We start from the raw sequence: 20973 nt of genomic DNA on the forward strand, positions 1-20973 counted from the left end.
CCGATATTCTTATTGTGTGTACTAGGCTTAAAGGCTTCCCGTGTATTTTCCATCTAATTTGATTGATGGTGGTGTGTAATTATGACATTAACTAGTTAAAGCGGGAGTCCGCCGTTTTTTTTTTTTTTAAAGCCAGCAGCTACAAATACTGCAGCTGCTGACTTTTAAAATAATGACACTTACCCTCCCAGCGCACCCGCGATGTCGGCACCCGAAGCCGATCTCTCGATCGTCTCTCATCTTGGGTATGGGAATCAGGAAGTGGAGCCTTGCGGCTTAATTTCCCGGTTCCCTACTGCGCATGCCCGAGTCACGCTGCACAATAAGGATGGTCCCCGCTGTCTCTGGGATCTGTGTGTTTCCCAGCAGACAGCGGGGGACCTTCGGAAAGGGGCGTACCTTCTGCAGATATCTATGGCGGAAGTGGGTGCAGATACCTTTACTGTACAGGTACCTGCACCCCCCTCCCCCCTGAAAGGTGCCAATTGTGGCGCCAGAGGGGGGGAGGGTTCCAATGAGCGGAAGCTCCACTTTAGGGTGGACCTCCGCTTTAAAGAAACAGCTATTATTCCCCGTTGACTAAACCATTGTTTCTCAACTCCAGTCCTCAAGGCACCCCAACAGGTCATGTTTTCAGGATTTCCCTCAGATGAACCGGCTGTGGTAATTACTAAGGCATTGAAACTGATCAAATCACCTGTGCAAAATAATGGTAAGCCTGAAAACATGACCTGTTGGGGCGCCTTGAGGACTGGAGTTGAGAAACACTGGACTAAACTATATAATTTTGTTATTATAATAGTGTCACCAGTCATGAATCAACTATGGAGTTCCCTTTGGATTTCTTTTCAGTCAGGGAATAAGGTGAGGGTTGTGAGATCAAGGGTGCACTGGTAAGGGGTTACAGGGACTTCTTTACTAGTTCCCCTTCATAAAGAGTTAAGGACATCTTATTTCTTATGGTCCAATGGTCCAGGCCATACCATGTAAGGCCAATATATATATACTTGAGAAGTTATTTAAATACAGGCTGAATGTGCCTCGATAAAAATCAGTGTTTCTAACTGCTTATGACACACAGAAAGAGTGTTAAATGCATGAATGAACTTTCATATCACATCTATGATTACACCAAAGTTTCTACTTGGCTGTGTAAAATGAGATGTGGATGGTTCATAACTGAAGATAATTATAACAGACAGATTTTAGGACTAGAAAGCAGCAGAAGTTGTGTGAAAGTAGACCTCCAGCCTGGAGCTGATTAGAGCAGTTTCAGAAAGCCCATCCACATATGTTACATAAACAGCAGGCTTCTGTGTTACTCACCATGCAACACATCCGTTTATTTTATAAGGGATGCTTTATTCAATTACCTTTTCTAAATTTAAATACCGTATATACTCGAGTATAGGCCGACCCGAATATAAGCCGAGGCCCCCAATTTACCCCCAAAAAAACTGGCAAACTTATTGACTCGTGTATAAGCCGAGGGTGAGACATGCCTGTCCATCCCTGTGTGTGTGTCCGTCCATCCCTGTGTGTCCGTCCATCCCTGTGTGTCCGTCCATCCCTGTGTGTCCGTCCATCCATCCCTGTGTGTGTGTGTGTCCATCCATCCATCCATCCCTGTGTGTGTGTCCGTCCATCCCTGTGTGTCCGTCCATCCCTGTGTGTCCGTCCATCCCTGTGTGTCCGTCCATCCATCCATCCATCCATCCCTGTGTGTGTGTGTCTCCATCCATCCATCCATCCATCCCTGTGTGTGTGTGTCTCCATCCATCCATCCCTGTGTGTGTGTGTCTCCATCCATGTGTGTGTGTGTGTGTGTGTGTGTGTGTGTGTGTGTGTGTGTGTGTGTGTGTCCAGCCTACCTGTGTCCCGAGCCTTTGTCCCGAGCCTCCGTCCCGTGCCTTGCCTCCTTGCCTCCGTCCCGTGCCGTGCCTTGCCTCCGTCCCGTGTCGTGCCTTGCCTTGCCTCCGTCCCGTCCCGTCCCGTGCCGTGCCTTGCCTTGCCTCCGTCCCGTGCCCTCTTCGTCGGCGCCTCGGCGGCCATTGTAAAATTCAAAAGCCTCCGCCTGTGATAGGCGGAACACTGAATTTCCCAGCAGCCTGTGTTCCGCCTATCACGGACATCGTATCATCCTCGTCCGTAGTACGAGGATGATACGATGTCCGTGATAGGCGGAACACAGGCTGCTGGGAAATTCAGTGTTCCGCCTATCACAGGCGAAGGCGGAGCCGGAGGCGCGGCTTTTGAATGATAGAATGGCCGCTGTCTGTCTGCTCGACACGCTGATCGAGCGGGCAGACAGCGATGACTCGAGTATAAGCCGAGGGGGGCACTTTCAGCCTCAAAAAAGAGGCTGAAAATCTCGGCTTATACTCGAGTATATACGGTACTTACAATTATTTATGGCTTTGCAAGAGCTCTATCTTTTTGCACACTAAAGTGGTGGTGCTTAGATAAGTGTGTAATAGTATGGACTTTTGTGGATTTGAGTGTGTTTCGGGTGGATTGATGGTAAATGTTTAGTAGTAGACATAGTGCTGTGATGCATTAGGGTAGAGGATGTCTCACTTGGTTCTGGCAATGACCAAGGAGAAAAAAATCCCTTAGGCCCCTTTCACACTGATGTTCCGTTCAGGCCCGCCTGTCAGTTTTTCAGGCGGACCTGAACGGGTGCTCCATAGAGCTCTATGGAGCGTCGGATGTCAGCGGTGAAATGTCCGCTGACATCCGTCCCGAAAAAGTGTAACGGAGGAAAAAGCTATTTTTCCATCCGTCTGCGGATCGGATCGGGTGACGACGGGCACTGCGGTCCGTCGTCATCCGATCTCCCACAGGGGAGAGCGGCGCTGTGACAGGTCTGTCCCTGCGCAGTGTGCAGAGACGGACCTGTCATCTCCCTGCTCAGCAGGGATCAATGGAGTGATCCCCGCTGTGCAAACGGATATCCACGGGGCGGATCAGAATTGATCCGCCCCATGTGAAAGGACCCTTACACACGATCGGAATTTTGGTCGGAAAAAGCTCTGATGGTTTTCCTGACGGAATTCTGATGGGATTTCGCTCAAGCTGTCTTGCATACACACGGTCATACCAAATTCCGACCGTCAAGAACATGGTGACGTACAAAACGTACAACGGGACTAGAAAAAGGAAGTTCAATACCCAGTAGCCAATAGCTTCCATCTCCTAGTTGAATCTGAGCATGCGTGAGTTTTTGCGTGTCGGAATTGCATACACACGATCGGAATTTCTGACAGAAAGTTTTTCCATCGGAAAATTGAGAACATGCTCTCAAATTTTTGCTGGCGGGAATTCGAGCAGCTAAATGAAGCATACACATGGTCGCATTTTCCGATGAAAGACTCTCATTGGTCTTTTGCTGGCCGAAATTCCGATCGTGTGTATGCGGCATTAGATTTTTCCAACTATGTAGTATGAAGACCTACCCAAACTATGCATTTGATTTGTATCCAACCAGACATGCCATGGTACTACATACTGTAGTTATACCAGGACTACAATTGTAGAAAAAAAAATGGTGGGACTTTTGAGGCACAGCGTATTCATAACAAAATATAACATTTTATTTAATTTCTTACAGTTTTTTAGACATGTAATAACAGACTTATAATAAAATTGCAATTGTAAAACAGTCATTTCCAACCACTGCATTAATTCATACAACATCGTCTTTCTGCTCAATGCGTTTCATGGACATAGTTCTCTTCATCAGTAGCTAACAGACATTGGTTGTTGCCATCTAAATAGATTGACAATATCATTTTCAAATAAATAATCATATCAATGAAACATATTTCCACACATCATGCCACAATTTCTCCACAGGGATTGCAATGTACACTCGGATATTCTTTATGGTTCCACTGTGCAAGGTGCGGGGATCCCAAGAGGGGCTTCCTCCCTTCTTGGGATCCCCGCACCTTACACAGTCTCCACTGTCTGGTCAGCAGTAGATATACAGTATCTCACAAAAGAGAGTACACCCCTCACATTTTTGTAAATATTTTATTATATCTTTTCATGTGACAACACTGAAGAAATTAAACTTTGCTACAATGTAAAGCAGTGAGTACAGCTACAGTGTAAATTTGTTGTCCCCTCAAAATAACTCAACACACATCCATTAATTCAAGGGGAAAGGAGGTAGATTGAAAATTGTGAAGGTAGGGGAGATGTGATAAAGAGCTCCCTATACCAATTCCAAATTCAATCCATTAATGTCTAAACCACTGGCAACAAAAGTGAGTACACCCCTAAGTGAAAATATCCCATCTGCCACCACGGCAGATGGACTTGTAGTTCTCAATGGAACACAAGTGTGGGGATCAGTGCCTTTGGAGTCCAGGGACAATTTCTCCAGTTCAGTAACTGAAAGCCCCACACATAGGTGTGCACAGCCTATTGAATTAGGGTGTGCACCCCAAAGCTCAGGCAGTATGGAGAATCGGCACTGCACATAGGGATTAGGGTGTACCCAGGCACACCTGGCACACCCCCTGTACATGCCTATGGCCCTACCTCAGTACAGACATAGAGGAAAAGTCTAGCATTGCGTACAGCATCCATAGATGGCGGTTGCACTGCTTTGCAGATTGATTTGCAAAAATAAATGAACTTTTTTTTACCTGCAGATTTATGAGTATTTATTATTTGTTTTTCAAAGGTGGACTTAGTCTTTACTTTATGTAATGTTACATGTAATGTAATTGAAAGAGTGGGAACACCCCTGGAGAATGGGAATACCCACAACAGAAGATACCAGGCCAGGAACAATGAAAGGCAGATCTTTCCACAGGAGTCCATGAAACATATAAGAAGCCAGTTGGGTTATTAGGACCACAAGTCTCCACATTTAATTGGGATATCACTTCGGGGTGATTTCTTTCTTTTTTTGTTAATTAACTGGCAGGCAGTCATTTTATTAGGCTGACATCCTAATACATTATTGTTTCAACTTTTTTCTTGTTCCAACAGACATACCGGTTTTCTCAACTCCCTGAAATGGCTATGGGCTCTCCTCCACCACCGGTGCCACCGAGGACAGGTCCTGTGGCTGTCCCTTCATTAAGGAGGTACATTACACTAGTGTGTTTATTAACTATCTGATCTTGATTTAAAAAGAAAAAGATTGGGTAAAGGAACAACTGTTTCAGATTACTTTTGTTTTGTTTTTTAAGAGCAAATGTTCTTCTTAAAGTGGAAACTTCAGTAATTTTTTCATCTTTCCATCTATTAAATCTTTTGCCCTTGTTGTTTTAACTTTGAATAGTAAAAAAAAAATTTCTGCCAGTAAATACCTTATACAGCCCCTTTCTGATTTCTTGTCTGGTAAAAAGCCTAGGCTTATGACATGATGATGAGTTTGCCTAGGAAGTTGGGGGGGGGGGAGGGTGAGTCATAAGAGGGCCAATAAGAGCTGCAGAGCTGGAGGTGTGCCTCTGTGTAAATCTAGGGAACAGGCAGCAGCTTCAACTGGCCACAGTTAAAATGGTAGCAGCCAGACTTAGTGGAGGAAGATTTCTCCAGCATATTTGGCAAGTACAGAATCACAGTATATATAAAATAATATGCAAAGTGGTTGGAGGGATGCTTCAAAAGATATTGTTGTTACAAATTATGTAAGCAGACTGCAGTTCCTCTTCAAGAATCCATACCCCTTAAATATCACCTACACTTAACACCTAGACACCTTACTACTTAAAGTGTATGTTCAGGCAAGAAAATAAAATTATTACATGCTGTTTTACTAAAGAAGGCATCTACAGCAGGTTTCGAGTGAAGCAATGCAAGCACTGCAGTCATGGCTCAGAATGATATTCCGCATTTTAATTGGCACCTTTGCACAGCTGCCCTTGTTGATTTTGTATTACTCTTCTGCCACCTTGTATACCTTGAATTATTTTAGGTTACTTTTTAGGCTGGGTTCACACTGATGCGATTTGGATGTGGGTTTCCCCACATCCAATTCCCATAACAGGGGACTGTGACCAGCTCTCAATGGAGCCTGTTCACACACCCCCGGGGCAGCCGCGAAACGCACTGGAAAAAGGGTCCTGTGCGTCTTTGGCTCTGTTTCTAGTACAAATTCAGGCAACAATTCAGAGCTGAATCGCACCTGAATTGGTAAATAAGGACACACCGGACCCCATGCTGGGAACTGTGGTTTCACATATGTGAAAACGGCCTAATGAAAACTCTGATGAGGACCCTCATGTAAAGGTGGGCTCAATTATTATTTTTTTCAGCCTTCAAAATATTTGAAAAAGATTTGGCTCTTGTACTGAAAAGTTTGGAGACCCCTAATGTACAGGCCAACAAAGTAGAAATATGGTAAACTGGATTTAAGGAGTTCAGAACAAGGTGACATTTTTTTTTTCTTTTTAACCACTACAATACAGGGCACTTTTGCCCCCTTCCTTCCCAGCCCAATTTTCAGCTTTCATCGCTCTCGCACTTTCAATGACAATTGCGCGGTCATGCTACACTGTACCTAAATGAAATTTTTATCATTTTGTTTGCACAAATAGAGCTTTATTTTGGTGGTATTTATTCACGACGCAAAAAAAGCGGAAATTTGGAAAAAAAAAACAATATTTTCTTTTTTCTATTTTAAAAGAAATCCAATAAAATCAAATTTTGTCATAAATTTAAGCCAAAATGTATTCTGCTACATGTTTTTGGTAAAAAAAAATCAGTTAAGTGTATAATAATTGGTTTGTGTGATCACAGACATATGTACGCAAATGATCATGTACAGATGTGTGCAGGTGATCATGTACATATGTGTGCAGATAATCATTGGAACATGTGATTTTAGTGGGACATATGTGGGGGACATGTGTTTTTTTATATGGGGACATGTCTTTTTATTATTTGGGGACATGTGTGTTTTGGGGACATGTGTGGTGACATGTGTATTGTGGTGACATGTGTGTTTACACTGTGTGTGATGTGTGTATTACACTAGACTGGTGATCAGTTAGTAAAAAGCTGTAAAAAACAGCTCATACTCACTGATCACCAGCCGGCTGCAGCGATCTGCTCTCCTCTCCTCAGCGATGACTTCTGTGTGAGGAGAGGAGGAGCAGATTGCCTAGCAACCGGCTGTTTGTTTACATCACATGACGGCCGTGATTGGACACGGCCATCATGTGATCAGGAGGGCCAATCACAGAGCCCTCCTGCCGATCCGAGATGCGCCGTGTCCGGGTGACACGAGCACATCGGGATCGCGCCGCTGCGCGGGCATGCGTGCGCGCGATCCCCCTCCTTCTGAAGGACGTTCCTGAACGTCCTATCAGAAGTAGAGAGCTCCCACCCGGCCGTATATGTACATTGGCCGGGTGGGAAGTGGTTAAACAAACTCATTACATATGGGGAAACCTTAAAAATGGTGAAACCAAAAAATGCCAAACTTCTTCTTCTAATGCCTAATGTACACACGGTCGGACATTTCGACAACAAAATCCGTCTGATTTTATTCGACAGGTTTTGTCCTAAACTGATGTTGCAAACACGCATTCGGACAAAGCTGTCGGAAAATCTGGTCTTTCAGAACGTGATGACGTTTGTTCGTTATGACAGGACTACGTTGAGGCTAGTAGCCAATAGCTTTGGTCTCAGATTTGATCTGCGCATGCATGGCACTTTGTCCGATCGGAATTCTCTACAAACGATCGGATTATTTTTTCGGAAAAAACAAAAAAAAATACTAATTGATTTGAATAAACACTTTTTTTTTCCAGTACAGTGTGTATGATAATATGGGTTGTTATTATTTAAACAGATCCACATCAGACATGACCAGCAAGAACAGAGTGCCGGAGCCCAGCGGGAATGAGCAAAGTCCAGGTGAGTACATGGGGTGTCTAGTATATTCTACGTTGTCAGTCCCCAGGGACGCAAATGTGTCAGTCTGTATAAAATGAATCAGGTGTATATACTGTACATTCAGGTATCAACAAATCCCAGGAGGGACACCCTGTAATGGTTTAAAGGAAAATCCAACCTAATAACCAGTCTACGTATAAACTTTAAACTGGGACGAAAGGCTATTTTAATTTGTAAACATTCATAAATCCATTCTGTTTAATGTTCTGGCTCTAAGAGAGCTGATGGTATGCACATTACTAGCCCTTGAGTTTTACTATTTCTGTACAAAATATAAATGACTACCAATATTTATAAATGTATTTATAACAATGACACTGATCTCTGCTCCCTCTGATTGGAGCAGAGATCAGTGTTCACTAATACACAGCCATGCCCCCCACAGTTAGTAACACGCCCCCTAGGACACACTTAACCCCTACACTGCCACCCCTTGTTTAACCCCTTCACTGCCAGTGTCATTTACACAGGAATCAGTACATTTGTATAGCACTGATTGCTGTATAAATGACAGTGGTCCCAAAAATGTGTCAAAAATGTCCGACGTGTCTGCCATAATGTTGCAGTCACAATAAAAATTGCTGATCGCCGCCATTATTAGTAAAAAAAAAAATTATTAATAAAAATGCCATAAAATTATCCCCTATTTTGTAAACACTATAAATTTTGAGCAAACCAATCAATAATCGCCTATTTCAATTTTTTTTTTACCAAAAATATGTAGAAGAATACGTATCGGCCTGAGGAAAAAAAAATGTTTTTTTATATATTTTTGGGGGATATTTTTATTATAGCAAAAAGTAAAAAATAATGCGTTTTTTTTCAAAATTGTCGCCCTTTTTTGTTTATAGCGCAAAAAATAAAAACCACAGGGGTGATCAAATACTACCAAAAGAAAGCTCTATCTGTGGGAAAAAAAGGACGTCAATTTTGTTTGGGAGCCACGTCGCACGACCGCGCAATTGTCAGTTAAAACGACGCAGTGCCGAATCGCAAAAAGTGGTCTGGTCTGGTCTTAAGCCAGCAAAATGGTCCGGTCTGAAAGTGGTTAATAGACCTACAATTCAACACTGCCACAAATTTGTGTCAAGTTATCCTTGCTATTTGGGTTGCGGTGCCATCCCATTCATCTTAGTGGGTCACGTTGGCAGCTTTGAGTATTTTTGTGGCATGTGTACGCCCTCTGGCCATTGTGTTAAATTAAGCCCCCCTCCTATGACCACAAGTGTAAATGAGGCCAAAAGGATATGCGTTTGTTTTCAGCCTTATCAATTACTCAATATGTCCACCCACCCATGGCAATATGCACAAAGCCATCCCACTCTCCCCATTTCATTTTGAATATGCTGTACATTATAAAGAATTTATCAGCAGAAGTGAGACCTGTAGGTAGAGAATTAGGCAGTCAGAAGGTGACCTGGCCCACCACCATCCACCTATAACTGGCAGAGATATAGAAAATGGTTTATTTGGACTCTCGACAGCTGACATGAGTTGAAAATCACCTTGAAAATGCAATTAAATTAACTACACATATCCAAAGAGTGACACCTGTGACCTCTACCTACATTGCTTATGATGGCAAGAGCCATCCACTAAGACATGCGTAGTATTTATTTTTTTATGTTTGTACCATGTCCAAATCCCTCTACCCAAGAGGGATCGACTCCGTCTGCTCTGTTAGTCGTCCCTAAGGCCGCGTACACACGCGCGGACTGTTGGCCCAACTTTGTCCGTCCAACAGTTTGAGCGAACAGTCCGCTCAAACTTAGCATGGACGGACATGGCCACACACGACGGACGAACAGTTTGCTGAAACCGTGCGCGATGACGTGAACGGCACGTACGACGGGACGAAAAATACGACGTCCTATACACTGCAATGCAACCTTCCGACGTGGAAATCCTTTCTGAGCATGCGCGAGACTTAGTTGGCCGAACAAGCCTACACACGAGCGAACAGTCCGCTGAAACCTTGTTTCAGCGGACAGTTTTTCGGAATTTCCGTAAGACCTTGTTCGGCCAACTGTCCGCTGAAACTGTCCGCTGAAGCCCCACACACGAGCGGACTGTCCGCCCAAACACTGTTCAGCGGACAAGGTTGGGCGAACAGTCCGCGCGTGTGTACGCGGCCTAAGAGATAACTACTCATTAGCCGAGCTACTGTTTGCAACAGATGATAATGGTAACCTATACGAGATAATTCCTGGGTGACCCATATGCTGCTCCGTACTGTTTGTACATAAACAAAGACCCACTGAACTGTCTGTAACAAAAAAGGCTAATCAATTTGAGGAATTATCTGCCAGGCTAAATCGTGGGTCCTGCACACTGGTACATCAAGTTGTTTTCTGTGTATGCTTGGCAGGCAACAGGGCCAGACTGGATTAGCCAAATCAAAGCTGTTGGATTTTGCAAGAACTAGATAAAGAAAATGAGAATTACAGATAAAATACAAAATACTATAACAAATAAAACATAACGATATTAGTTTACTGGTTTACAGAAAAGTTTAAAAAGGAAACTATAACGATTTGGTGTCAATTTTATATAGATGTTTTTAAAGAATGTTATTTTTTTATTAATATTATTTTAACTATGGATAATGCTAAGTGCTTTAAAATAACCTCTAACTGAAACATCCTAGGGGGATAAGTCACTCTTCTAAACATCAGAGGTTATTTACTAAGACTTGCCATACACTAATGATTTTCTTCTGTTTGACCTGCTGGTTGAACAAAAGAAAATGATTTCATTTCCCCATCCACATACTTGATGTGGATGGGGGAATCCCCCCACTGTGCTATTCTACAGTGGAGAGATTTCCCCGCTGTCAGAATACACTCAGCACCGCTGGCACAGATTGAGAGAACATTTTTTCAACAGGATGGTTGTACACAAGTCCATCAATAGATCAATTTGTGTACAACCAGCCTGCCCATACATGGATCAAAATATGTCTGGTCCCTGCTCAACCAGCTGAATCTTGCTCAATCTATGGCCGGCTTAAAGGAGTAGAGCACGTTGCAATAGGGTGAAACCGTCCTGATTTTGATAATCCAATCAAATTTTTTTCCATTTCCCTTGCACATGATTGGGTATTTTTTGCAAAGTGACATTTTTTATTTAGCTTCACACCATTCACCAAGAGTAGGCATTTTCAAAGCTTTTTCAAAAGTATACATGACTGTCAACTTTTTTTGTATACGTGACATGTCAACTTTTTATTCTACAAAAGAAGCATGAAACATTTGCCATCTTCCTCAATGACTGCTTTGCCTTGTCAGGTAATACCGTTCCTGCTGTGTTTGCCATCCCAGGGAACCGCGCAGAATATACCAGCTATTACATTCCACAGCCACCAGCTGCCTACCGGAACCACGCCTGGATGTCATACTCGGGAGAAAATGATTTGCCGGGACAATGGGCAGACTCGGTAAGCTTGTTACCAAAGCTAAAGAATATTGCATATTGTACTCACAAGTGCAGTTTTGTGCCTTGGAGATCTTCTGAAATGTTCAATCAGATGTGGCTTTCTTAAACGTTCAAAGAATTTGTAAACCTCCAAATTTCCCCAACCAGAAATCTCAAAAAAAAGTCAAAGCAAATCTGAACCAGGCTCCAAAAAGTGTGCATTACAATAACACAAATGATGCAACATTAAGCACAATATATTTGGAAGTTCCTGGCAGCCCTGCCTGATGAGTTATTGGGCCAGAAAACATCCAAAAAAGGAATCTACCAGAATTATTATGATTTGGAAGGGTAAGGCCTAGTGGCATTGGCTTTTTTTTTTAAGGAACTTCTGCTGAGAGAAATATGGAGGCCACTATTGCTGATGTATGTCTAAAAATGCTAATTGCCTAATAGTCACACTTTGACTTGATTACTTGTTAAAGCCCATCTCTGGGAAAAACGTAACCTTCCAGGTTTTGTTCAAATGCCAAAAAAACACCAAAGGAAAAATGCACCCACAAAGGCTATCAATTTCAATATACAATTGTATTAATTGAACATACATGTAAAAAGCAACCGTGGCAAAGATGGGAAATCCTTACCCCACATATACCCCTCCCCCCTGGCCCCCCACCCAACACAACCCAACCCACTCTGATCTCCTCAAGATCCTGGCCCCCAAAATCGCTGCTACCCCTCTATCTCCATACTCCAGTGAATATGCTCCCCCTTGTCTGCCTGCTTATTCACAGGCATATAATAAGCAGGCAGACTTACTTTCATTACAGACATTTAGCCATTCAGTCTACAGATCACATTACAGATAACTGAATCAACCAAACCTGTTACCATCAGAAGGGGGAGCATATTCACTGGAGGGGGAGATAGAGGGGTGCAGTGATTTTGTGGGCCAGGATGGTGGGGTAGGGGTTTCCCATCTTTGCCATGGTTGCTTTTTAAATGTATGTCCAATAAATAACATTTTGTATTGAATTCGATAGCCTTTGTAGGTGCGTTTTTCCTTTGGTGTTTTTTTTTCATGTATATTTTGGAAGCATCTCCCTTTATTTACTAGGGTATAGGCCCCTTTTTCACAACACTCCCAGGATCCATACAATTGTGAGTTTTTTTTTCTTCAGGGTTTGTTTACATACCCTGTGAAGTAGTAGTTTACTGGCCTAAGTCTGCCCTCCGTGTCCCTCACTGTCCTTGTTTCTGGATACACGGGAACTATAAACCAGTGATGCAGATTTGCCTGTGTGGGCTGGTACCCGATGGTTCCCTTTGGTTGGTGGCACTGCTAAGACTCTTCCAATCTTGAGAGGCCCCAAGCATTGGACAGCCAGTAGGCAGTGGACACCAGAAAAAGTGAGATGGCTCGAGGATGAAATGTCTTGTAATCATGGATTTAGGTGAGTTAAAGGGGCATATAGGGGGCTTGTAAGGGGTATATCATGGAGTATCATGAGTATGACAGCATACAAGTTGAGTTGCATGGTATTGCTGCTAAATGTCCAACAGTTTCCAGCACTGATTGCTGGACAGAGTGCAGACAAAACTCAAACATGATGCAATACATTTATCTGAGTTATATGGCTGTTTAATATTCATAGGGTAATTCCAGGGTGAACTTCCACTTTAAATGTGGGTATTGCACAGCAAAATCTTTTTTTTTCTTCGATTACTGGCCTGTTTTATGTTTTATTTAACTGGATATCTGCTTTAAACCTTTCAACTTTAAACCTTTTTTCTTTAACTGCCTAAGGCCCTTACATATACTCAGTGAAGTGACTGGCCTCAGGTGATATACAGAGATTAAACAAATCCTCCTATAGAAATTATACCTGTTTATTTGCAGCCCTTTCCTCGCTACATCTGTCCAAAGTGCCCAAATTTAAAGCTTTTCTTAGAGTTCAGAAAAAAGGGGGTGGAGATCTGAAGTTACACTCTGAAGAGCTCAGTCAGGAGAGCTCTGACAGCTGATTGGAGGGAAAGGACACACCTCCCTATACACAGCACACAGGAAAACAACTGGGGCTGTCAATCAGTTGGAGATCCCTCCCCATCACATTTTTTCTCTTTGTGCCAGGAAAACTTGTCAAAAATGACACTTAGTGCTCTTAAATGAGACAAGTACACAGTATAGAGGGATATGCTTTGTCCATATTTCATGTCTGAGGTTTACAACCACTTTAAGTTTTAATTTGTTTTTATTTTATTTATTTTTTGCTTACTCAATGTTTGTCTAGAAGACATTACAGCTGTCATATATAATCCCCGTAATGTATTTAATAATGTATATGTGTATTTCCTATAATCACCAGCTCCATCTTATGGCCATCATGTGGCATTTCCCTGAAATACATCAATCAGAAAAATACAGCATTATGGCCACTAGATCGAGCTAATGATCATAGAAATACAGACATTAGACACAATAAAGGGATTGTTTGCAAGGACTGTGGCATTTGCATAGCAACAGTTTTATGGGTAGACCCCTAAGACTACCTTGTATATAGTGTGACAACTACATTCATTTTTCTTCAGAGTGAGCAATGTTGTCACCTTATTACAGGAAGTGAAAAATCAGTGGATCAAGTGACTGGATCCACAGGTAATAAATTATATTACGAAAAGAAAAGGTGGGGGGGGGGGTGGGACTTTAAATGAGGTGAGTACACATGGCTAGAAGATTAGTAGAAACATGGAAAAATGACATGATACATGCAGCAACGAATAAAATTGTCAATCGCATATTACAGACCATATAAAGAAACAAACCTTAGTAACAACCAGCCAACCGCTGTGTGGTATGGAATGAATCCTGGATGTAGTAAAAACACTTAAAATTACAACATGATAGTTGGAGAACTCAAGATAATGTATTGAGTAGGGGCGTCTGCATGAGAATAATTGCATCCAAATTAGCCCAACGCGTTTTGTGGATGATACCACTCTTCAGGGGCAGGTGCACGCAAATCTATAAAACACAAAACATGAGTAGACCAGTATAATCCAATTTTGTACCCCTCAACGGGGAGGATATGTACAAGAAGAAAGGGAAAGGGTTACTCATCCCTATGAGTACTTACATCGTAATAAGTCTGGAAAATGGTCCTTTGTTTTCTTGGGGATCATGTTTATGCACCTGCGGGTCCCTTCCACAGCTCCCAATACAGACAATTTGGACAGCCTCTGACTCCTCGTCCCCCATTTTCCAGACTTATTACGAAGTAAGTACTCATAGGAATGGGTAACCCTCTCCCTTTCTTTTTGTACATATGCTCCCTGTTGAGGGGTACAACATTGGATCATACTTGTCTACTCTTTTTTTTTTAGATTTGCGTGCACCTGCCCCTGAAGAGTGGTATTATCCATGAAATGCGTTGGGATAATTTGGATGCAATTATTCTCATGCAGACACCCCTACTCAATTCATTATCTTGAGTTCTCCATCTACCATGTAATTTTAAGTGTTTTTACTACATCCGGGATTCGTTCCATACCACGCAGTGGATGACTGGTTGCTACCAATGTTTGTTTCTTTATATGGTCTGTAATATGTGATTGACAATTTTATTCATTGCTGCATGTATCATGTAATTTTGCTATGTTCCTTGTTTCACCAATAAAAACATGTTTTGGATGTCTACTCATCTTTTAGCCATGTGTACTCACCTCATTTAAAGTCCCACCCCCCCCCCTTTCTTTTCGCAGATCTAGGGATGGAGAGACCCATATGTCTCATTTAAAGTCCCAAACTCCCCCTTTTTAGTTCATAAATTACATTACAGGGGACTAGTAATGCACTGGTAATGGTATTAATAGACTGCTTTATATCTATCATTTTTGCTTTTGACCATAGTTACAATTTAGTTCACCCTCCAAACTTAATTCCTAATTACATGAACTGCTATTTGTCACTGCACAGGCTCCCCTTCCTGGTTACATTGAGGCTTATCCGAGGTCAAGATACCCTCAGAACTCTCCTTCCCGTCTCCCTAGGCAGTTTGGCCAATCTGTCAACCTACACCCGAGCTTGGACCATGCTGCTGGAGCATCAATCGGAGCTTCTCAACAAAGTCTGGCCGATACCGACACTCCAGACGCCTCAATCACCAATTTATCCACAGCTGCTTTGGTAAAAGCCATAAGAGAAGAAGTTGCCAAGCTGGCAAAAAAACAGACGGATATGTTTGAGTTCCAGGTGTGAAGGAAACCATGGATGTAGCGCATCCTTTGTTGTTGAGCGATGGTAACAGTGCCTATAGAAATCTGGACTCACATGGGGATTATATGCTATTTTTATGTATAAAAGACAAAAAGTGACCTGTTACTGATATGCAGTTGTTTTTATTTATATATTTAAAATATAAAGGCATTTTTTTTGTTTTGTTTTTTACCAAATTGATTGATTCATTACATTTTTTTTTGTATATAAAAAAGCAACAGCATTGATAACCAATGGACGGTATTTTCAGATACATAATATCTAATAGATTACCTAGTGCGGAGATGCTCAATGCTTTTGTTGGCTCCAAATGTCAGTGTGCCATTTTTCTACGATTCCCTTTATGATTTTTTGGGGATCCAAAGGAAAAAACAAAACCTTTTTTAACAGAACCATATAGTATGAATGTTATAGTATATGTAAAATCTCATATAAGCCCTACCATGTTGATAATATATCTAAAGTTTTTTTTCAATATTTTAAAATCTGCATCCTTTATTAAATTACCTGGTAATCCTGCCATGAAGGTTCTTGTTCAGGCATTTCCTTTTAAAGGGTTCTTGATTCCCAATTGTACACCTGCTTTGTCAACGTGTCACACATGCTTCCAATGGAGACTACAAGTACAATGTGTTTCAGTACACAGGCATGGTCTGCTGTTGTAACCATCTGGGAACTCCCTCTGAGTATCGCCCAGCTGCCATCACTGGGAACATCCAACATTTGGAGGTGCCACCAGAACAGCAGTAGAGGGGAAAGCTTCCAATGAGAATGCTTGTTCTAGGATTCTTGTGCTAGGAGACAACTTTCTAAGAGGGGATTTTTTTCTCCCTTCCCATTGGGTCTGCAAGACAGAAAGAGATGGGCAATTTCTCAAATGAGACACAAAGGGAAAACAATTACCTGTTTCAATCATTCCCTGTGTTATATATAAAAAAAAGTATGTCATCGGTTCAGGAAGTAATCAGAAATGTTTCCATTAGGGTCAGAGACAATAAATAAATGTTTTCTTATTATTATTAAAGCATGGAATGTTTAGACCCTCTGACAGATTTTTAATTCTCATTTCCCTTCATTTCCTGGTGACCCCCCCCCCCCCATTCCCTACATTCCCTGTCTTGGTGCACGGGGAAATAAATAAAAGCATGAATGATCCAAAGGAGATAAAAAAAACAGTATAAAATAGCTAAACTTTTTGCCCTTGACAAATCAATCCTTTTAGCACCTGTTAATGCAAAACATTAAAGTGAACCCCCCCATTTAAAAAAAAAAATCCTGGTTAACAGGTGGTGACATTCCAGATACTTACCCGCCCAACAAATCCAGTATTTTCCTTCTTAGATCCTCTACTGTTCTGCCATTGCTCTGTCCTGCGCCGCCATGTTTTTGGGTGACATCATTGAGAGGCTGCCAACTCTTCCAAGTTTAGCCGGGGGGAGGGGCTCCCGATGCTGTGCTGCTAGGCCCGCCCCGCACTCTTTACTGAATGACGGGATATGCCTCCTGGGATATGTGACATGCATATCCCACAAGGCACAGGCTGGACAGTGCATGTCATGTGCCTAGGTGAATGACATGCATGTGTGGCGGCCTGAAAACGTTTCTTTAAAAAAGAGGGTAAATAAACTACAACAGAAAAAAGCGCTAATAGTGCAGCACAGGGGAGGAAGGGTGGTGAGGTGGGATGATTATTTTGAGGCTGTAAAGTCTAGTTTACACTTTGTGTTGCCATAGATGGATCAAAATTCAGCCGGTTCGGTAGGGACTGGCTGAATTTCAATCCATCTATGGCCATTCCTGCTTATGAGAAGTTGATCTACTGATCGACTTCTCACAAATGGGTTTGTTGGAAAATGTTTCTCTGATCAATGATGCAGCCAATCAAAGGAGTCCCAAATGTCAGAATACAGGATCACAGCAGGGAGGATTGCTACACCCACCTTGCTTCTATGGATGGGGGGATCTGTTTGGTTTTGTTCAATCAGCTCGCTGGCCGATTGAACAAAAACAATCTATAGCCAGCTTTACTCTTGTCTTCCATATTTTTGGGTGTGATGTCATTGTCCTTCCAGGAAAATTCCTGGCAAAATATGAGAAGACATCTATACCACTGCAAAAGCATCTTCTCCTGAGATATTGGCTGTTCTATAGTCCATATTCTCCACGATCTAGCCTGAAGGACTGTGACATCCTCACCTTCGTGTCGAGGCCAGAAAGGAATGGGGTGTAAAGGAAATATATGACTTCCCTCTTCTTTGAAGGAATAAAATGTACACCTAATAGTCGATTTGTGGGGGAGTGGGCCCGGGTAGTGTAAGCAAAATTTACATTTTACAGCAAGGTCAGCTTTAAAAAAAACTGATTTGTCACTGACATTAGTTTGCAAAATATTTAACGCAAACTAATGTAAAGTAAAGTAAATATCAATTGTAAACTTTTCCACATACTGAATATTAAAAATGAACCATAAAGTCGAAATTCCAAAAATAAATTTGGTGCTACAGAATGTCATAGACCCGAGAGTAAAGATGACTTTAATAAGCTTCCCATCCACTCAATATTGAAAGGGTTTGTTTTTAGACTGGAGCTACGCTGAAGCTGGTAAACTGAGAACGTTGAGTACATTTGGCTTAGAACCTGATCTCTAGTCATCCATACAATCAAGTCTCTGTCTGCCTAAGTGCGCTATTCTTTAGTAAGAATTAATACTAAGCCAGAAAAAGAGAACGAAAGGGGTAATTCTTAGTCTAACTGGAAGAGAAAACTAATAAAAAGTCTCTTTTTTCAACCTAGGAATGTTCGAAGATAGAGCTCTATTATGTAATCTGCTTTGTGTGTTAATTTAAGATGTAAATACAGTGCGTACTTTTATTGAAGATATCTTTCCCCATGGTAAAGAAGCATTTCATTAATCGGGATACATTCTATACAATGGAACCTGATACCCAGGACCATATGGATGAACTCTACAGTTTGGCCATCTATAGTAAGTGCATGCTCAAAAAACGATGTGAGTTCTGTACATTGTTAACAAAAATAATATATTTTATCACATTTAAATGGAATATGTCCCTTGTATCAATGTGTTGCAGTAGTCTTAAAAAAATAAAATAATTTTTGAGTGCCAAAATCCACTTACAAGGCAGGTCTCCCTACTGCTTGAAAATGTTGCATTATTTTGTATGTATAATAGCAAAACCTACCAGGCAATAAGCTGCAGCTAACAAAAAGCTTAAAGCAACCAAATCCATATCATCGGGTCAAAGCAACAGGTTGACTCTAAAGTGCATGTATAGCTAATACTTTTTTTTTTTTTTTTTACTGTTCAGATTGAGTAGCGAAGGGTAGGAACCCCTTGGGAAAATGGACTTATAGCAACCCCAACTCTATTTTTATTTTTATATTATTCTTATCTTATAGTATGGCAGTGGTGTAAATGCAAAGAATCAGAATTTTGGGTGGCAACTTATACGCACCAAAAGATTTCCACCATCATCTTTGTGATAGGGATGAGTAAATCTAACATTGAAATGCCACACTGTGGTATATTTCTGTCCAGGTGCAAGTTTATTCTAAGGGCAGACTGTTTACAAAGCCAACACTTTGCTGGAGCTGAAGCTCTGCCCCCTTCATCATGGCTTCAAAATGAAACAAAATAACAATAATTGTGCACACCATAGTAAATGTATTTGGTGCTTTTTTTTTTGACAATATTGTGGATTTGCCCGCTATTCATCAGCAACTGATTCCGGCAGTCATATTTTGATTGCTGTAATTGTTTCTGCTGGGTATTGCAGAAACAAACAAACCCTTTTTACATGTCCCAGTGGCCATTGTCAGACATAAAGTTATGGAAAATCAAAAATTTTACAGTTGCCACCAGAACAGAAGATGAGGGTACATTTTCCAGTGGGGACATCTGGTGAAAATTGTCTTAGCCCTTGTTCACACGGTCGGACATTCCGACAGAAAATGTCCGATCGGACCGTGTTGTCGCATAATCTGACCATGTGTGGGCTTCATCGGACTTTTTCCGTCAGAATGTCCGACCAACAAAGTTTGAGAGCTGGATATAAAAATTTTCCAACAACATGATCCCATCGGACAAAGTTTGTAGAGAATTCTGATTGGACAAAATGCCACGCATGCTCAGATCAAATTCCTAGACCAAAGCTATTGGCTACTAGCCTGAACGTAGTCCCGTCGTAACGTAATAATGTCATCATGTTACGAACGATCGGATTTTCCGACAACTTTGTCCGACTGTGTGTATGCAACACCAGTTTTGGACAAAATCCGTTGGACAAAATCCAACAGATTTTGTTGTCGGAATGTCCGACCGTGTGTACAAGGGCTAAGAGAAATTTTCAGCACGCTTTGTAGAGCTTTCTTTTCACTTCCTGTTGAGCCTTCTAGTCAAGAAAGTAAAGAAAATCCTCCCAACGGACAAAGACAGTAAAATAAAAAAAATTATGGGTGTTAATGCATCTCTATTTTATCTAAAGTAAAACAGTTTTGACTATACCTGCTAAGGTTTATTTCCCAAGATGTTCATACTTACTGTACCTTCTCTTTACTCCCTCACTGATACTTTTGCCTAAGTTGCTCTGCTTGGGCAGAGCTATGGGCTTTCTCCCACCCCCTTACGACAGCATTAGTGTCTAGTGATTGGACTGTCAACCACACAGTTCTACACCTTGGAAAGAAAAATCACGTGCATTCCCATATATGGAAGTACTAGATATTTATCTTTCCTTCATATGGCTGAAAGAAGTGGTGTTTAAAAGCAAGTATTTTAAAGGGGGTTGATGGGAATTTACGTGAACCCCTTGCTTTTCCCTTTAGTTGTATAGTTCTATTGCTGAACCAAAAGAGCAAAAACAGCAACAGTTTCTTTAAAATATTTTTTCCGATATTTGTAAATTTTGAGACAAGCTGTCTGTCCCCTTCCAGGCATACCACAGCATCCCTTTAACAAAGTCTTTACACCCAAGAGGCAGGAAGGACTGTCCAATCACATGCCCACTGTGATTGGTTGTCACAGTGGACATATGATCAGAAATGTCAGAGGAAAAGATCCATAAGCAGTACATCATGAAGCAGACCCACGTGCAAGAAGTTAGAGGAATGGCAGCCTCAGCCCGGATTCCAGCCAGGCCACGCCCCTGGGCCCCCTGGGGGTGTGGTCTGGCTGGAGTCCGGGCTGAGGCTGCCATTCATCTCACATCATGCACATGGGTCTGCTTCATGATGTGCTGTTCATGGATTTTTTCCTCTGACATTGTTGCAGCCTGAAGCTAGGATGAGCTCCCTGTTCATGCCTGTACTCACAGCGGTCTAGTTGGACTTTACCTCTCTCTGCCTGG

The 20973-nt window shown here is 41.8% G+C and overlaps 1 protein-coding gene across 4 annotated transcripts in view; it reads left to right on the top strand.

Annotated features, from left to right (window-relative positions):
* KIAA1549L (KIAA1549 like) overlaps positions 1-20718 on the top strand; it is a 282999-nt gene extending 262281 nt beyond the window's left edge. For all 4 annotated transcript variants that reach the window (XM_077460909.1, XM_077460906.1, XM_077460908.1 and 1 more), the window contains 4 exons: positions 5005-5102; positions 7817-7881; positions 11208-11356; positions 15308-20718. In XM_077460909.1, the coding sequence (XP_077317035.1) occupies positions 5005-5102; positions 7817-7881; positions 11208-11356; positions 15308-15589 (594 nt within the window). In that variant the 3' untranslated portion in view covers positions 15590-20718. The remainder of the gene's footprint in view (positions 1-5004; positions 5103-7816; positions 7882-11207; positions 11357-15307) is intronic.
* Positions 20719-20973: the final 255 nt, after the last annotated feature.

Source organism: Lithobates pipiens, unplaced genomic scaffold (genome assembly GCF_037356315.1).
Source record: "Lithobates pipiens isolate NorthernLeopardFrog02 unplaced genomic scaffold, aLitPip1_a1.2 Scaffold_10, whole genome shotgun sequence".
NCBI classification, from domain to species: domain Eukaryota; kingdom Metazoa; phylum Chordata; class Amphibia; order Anura; family Ranidae; genus Lithobates; species Lithobates pipiens.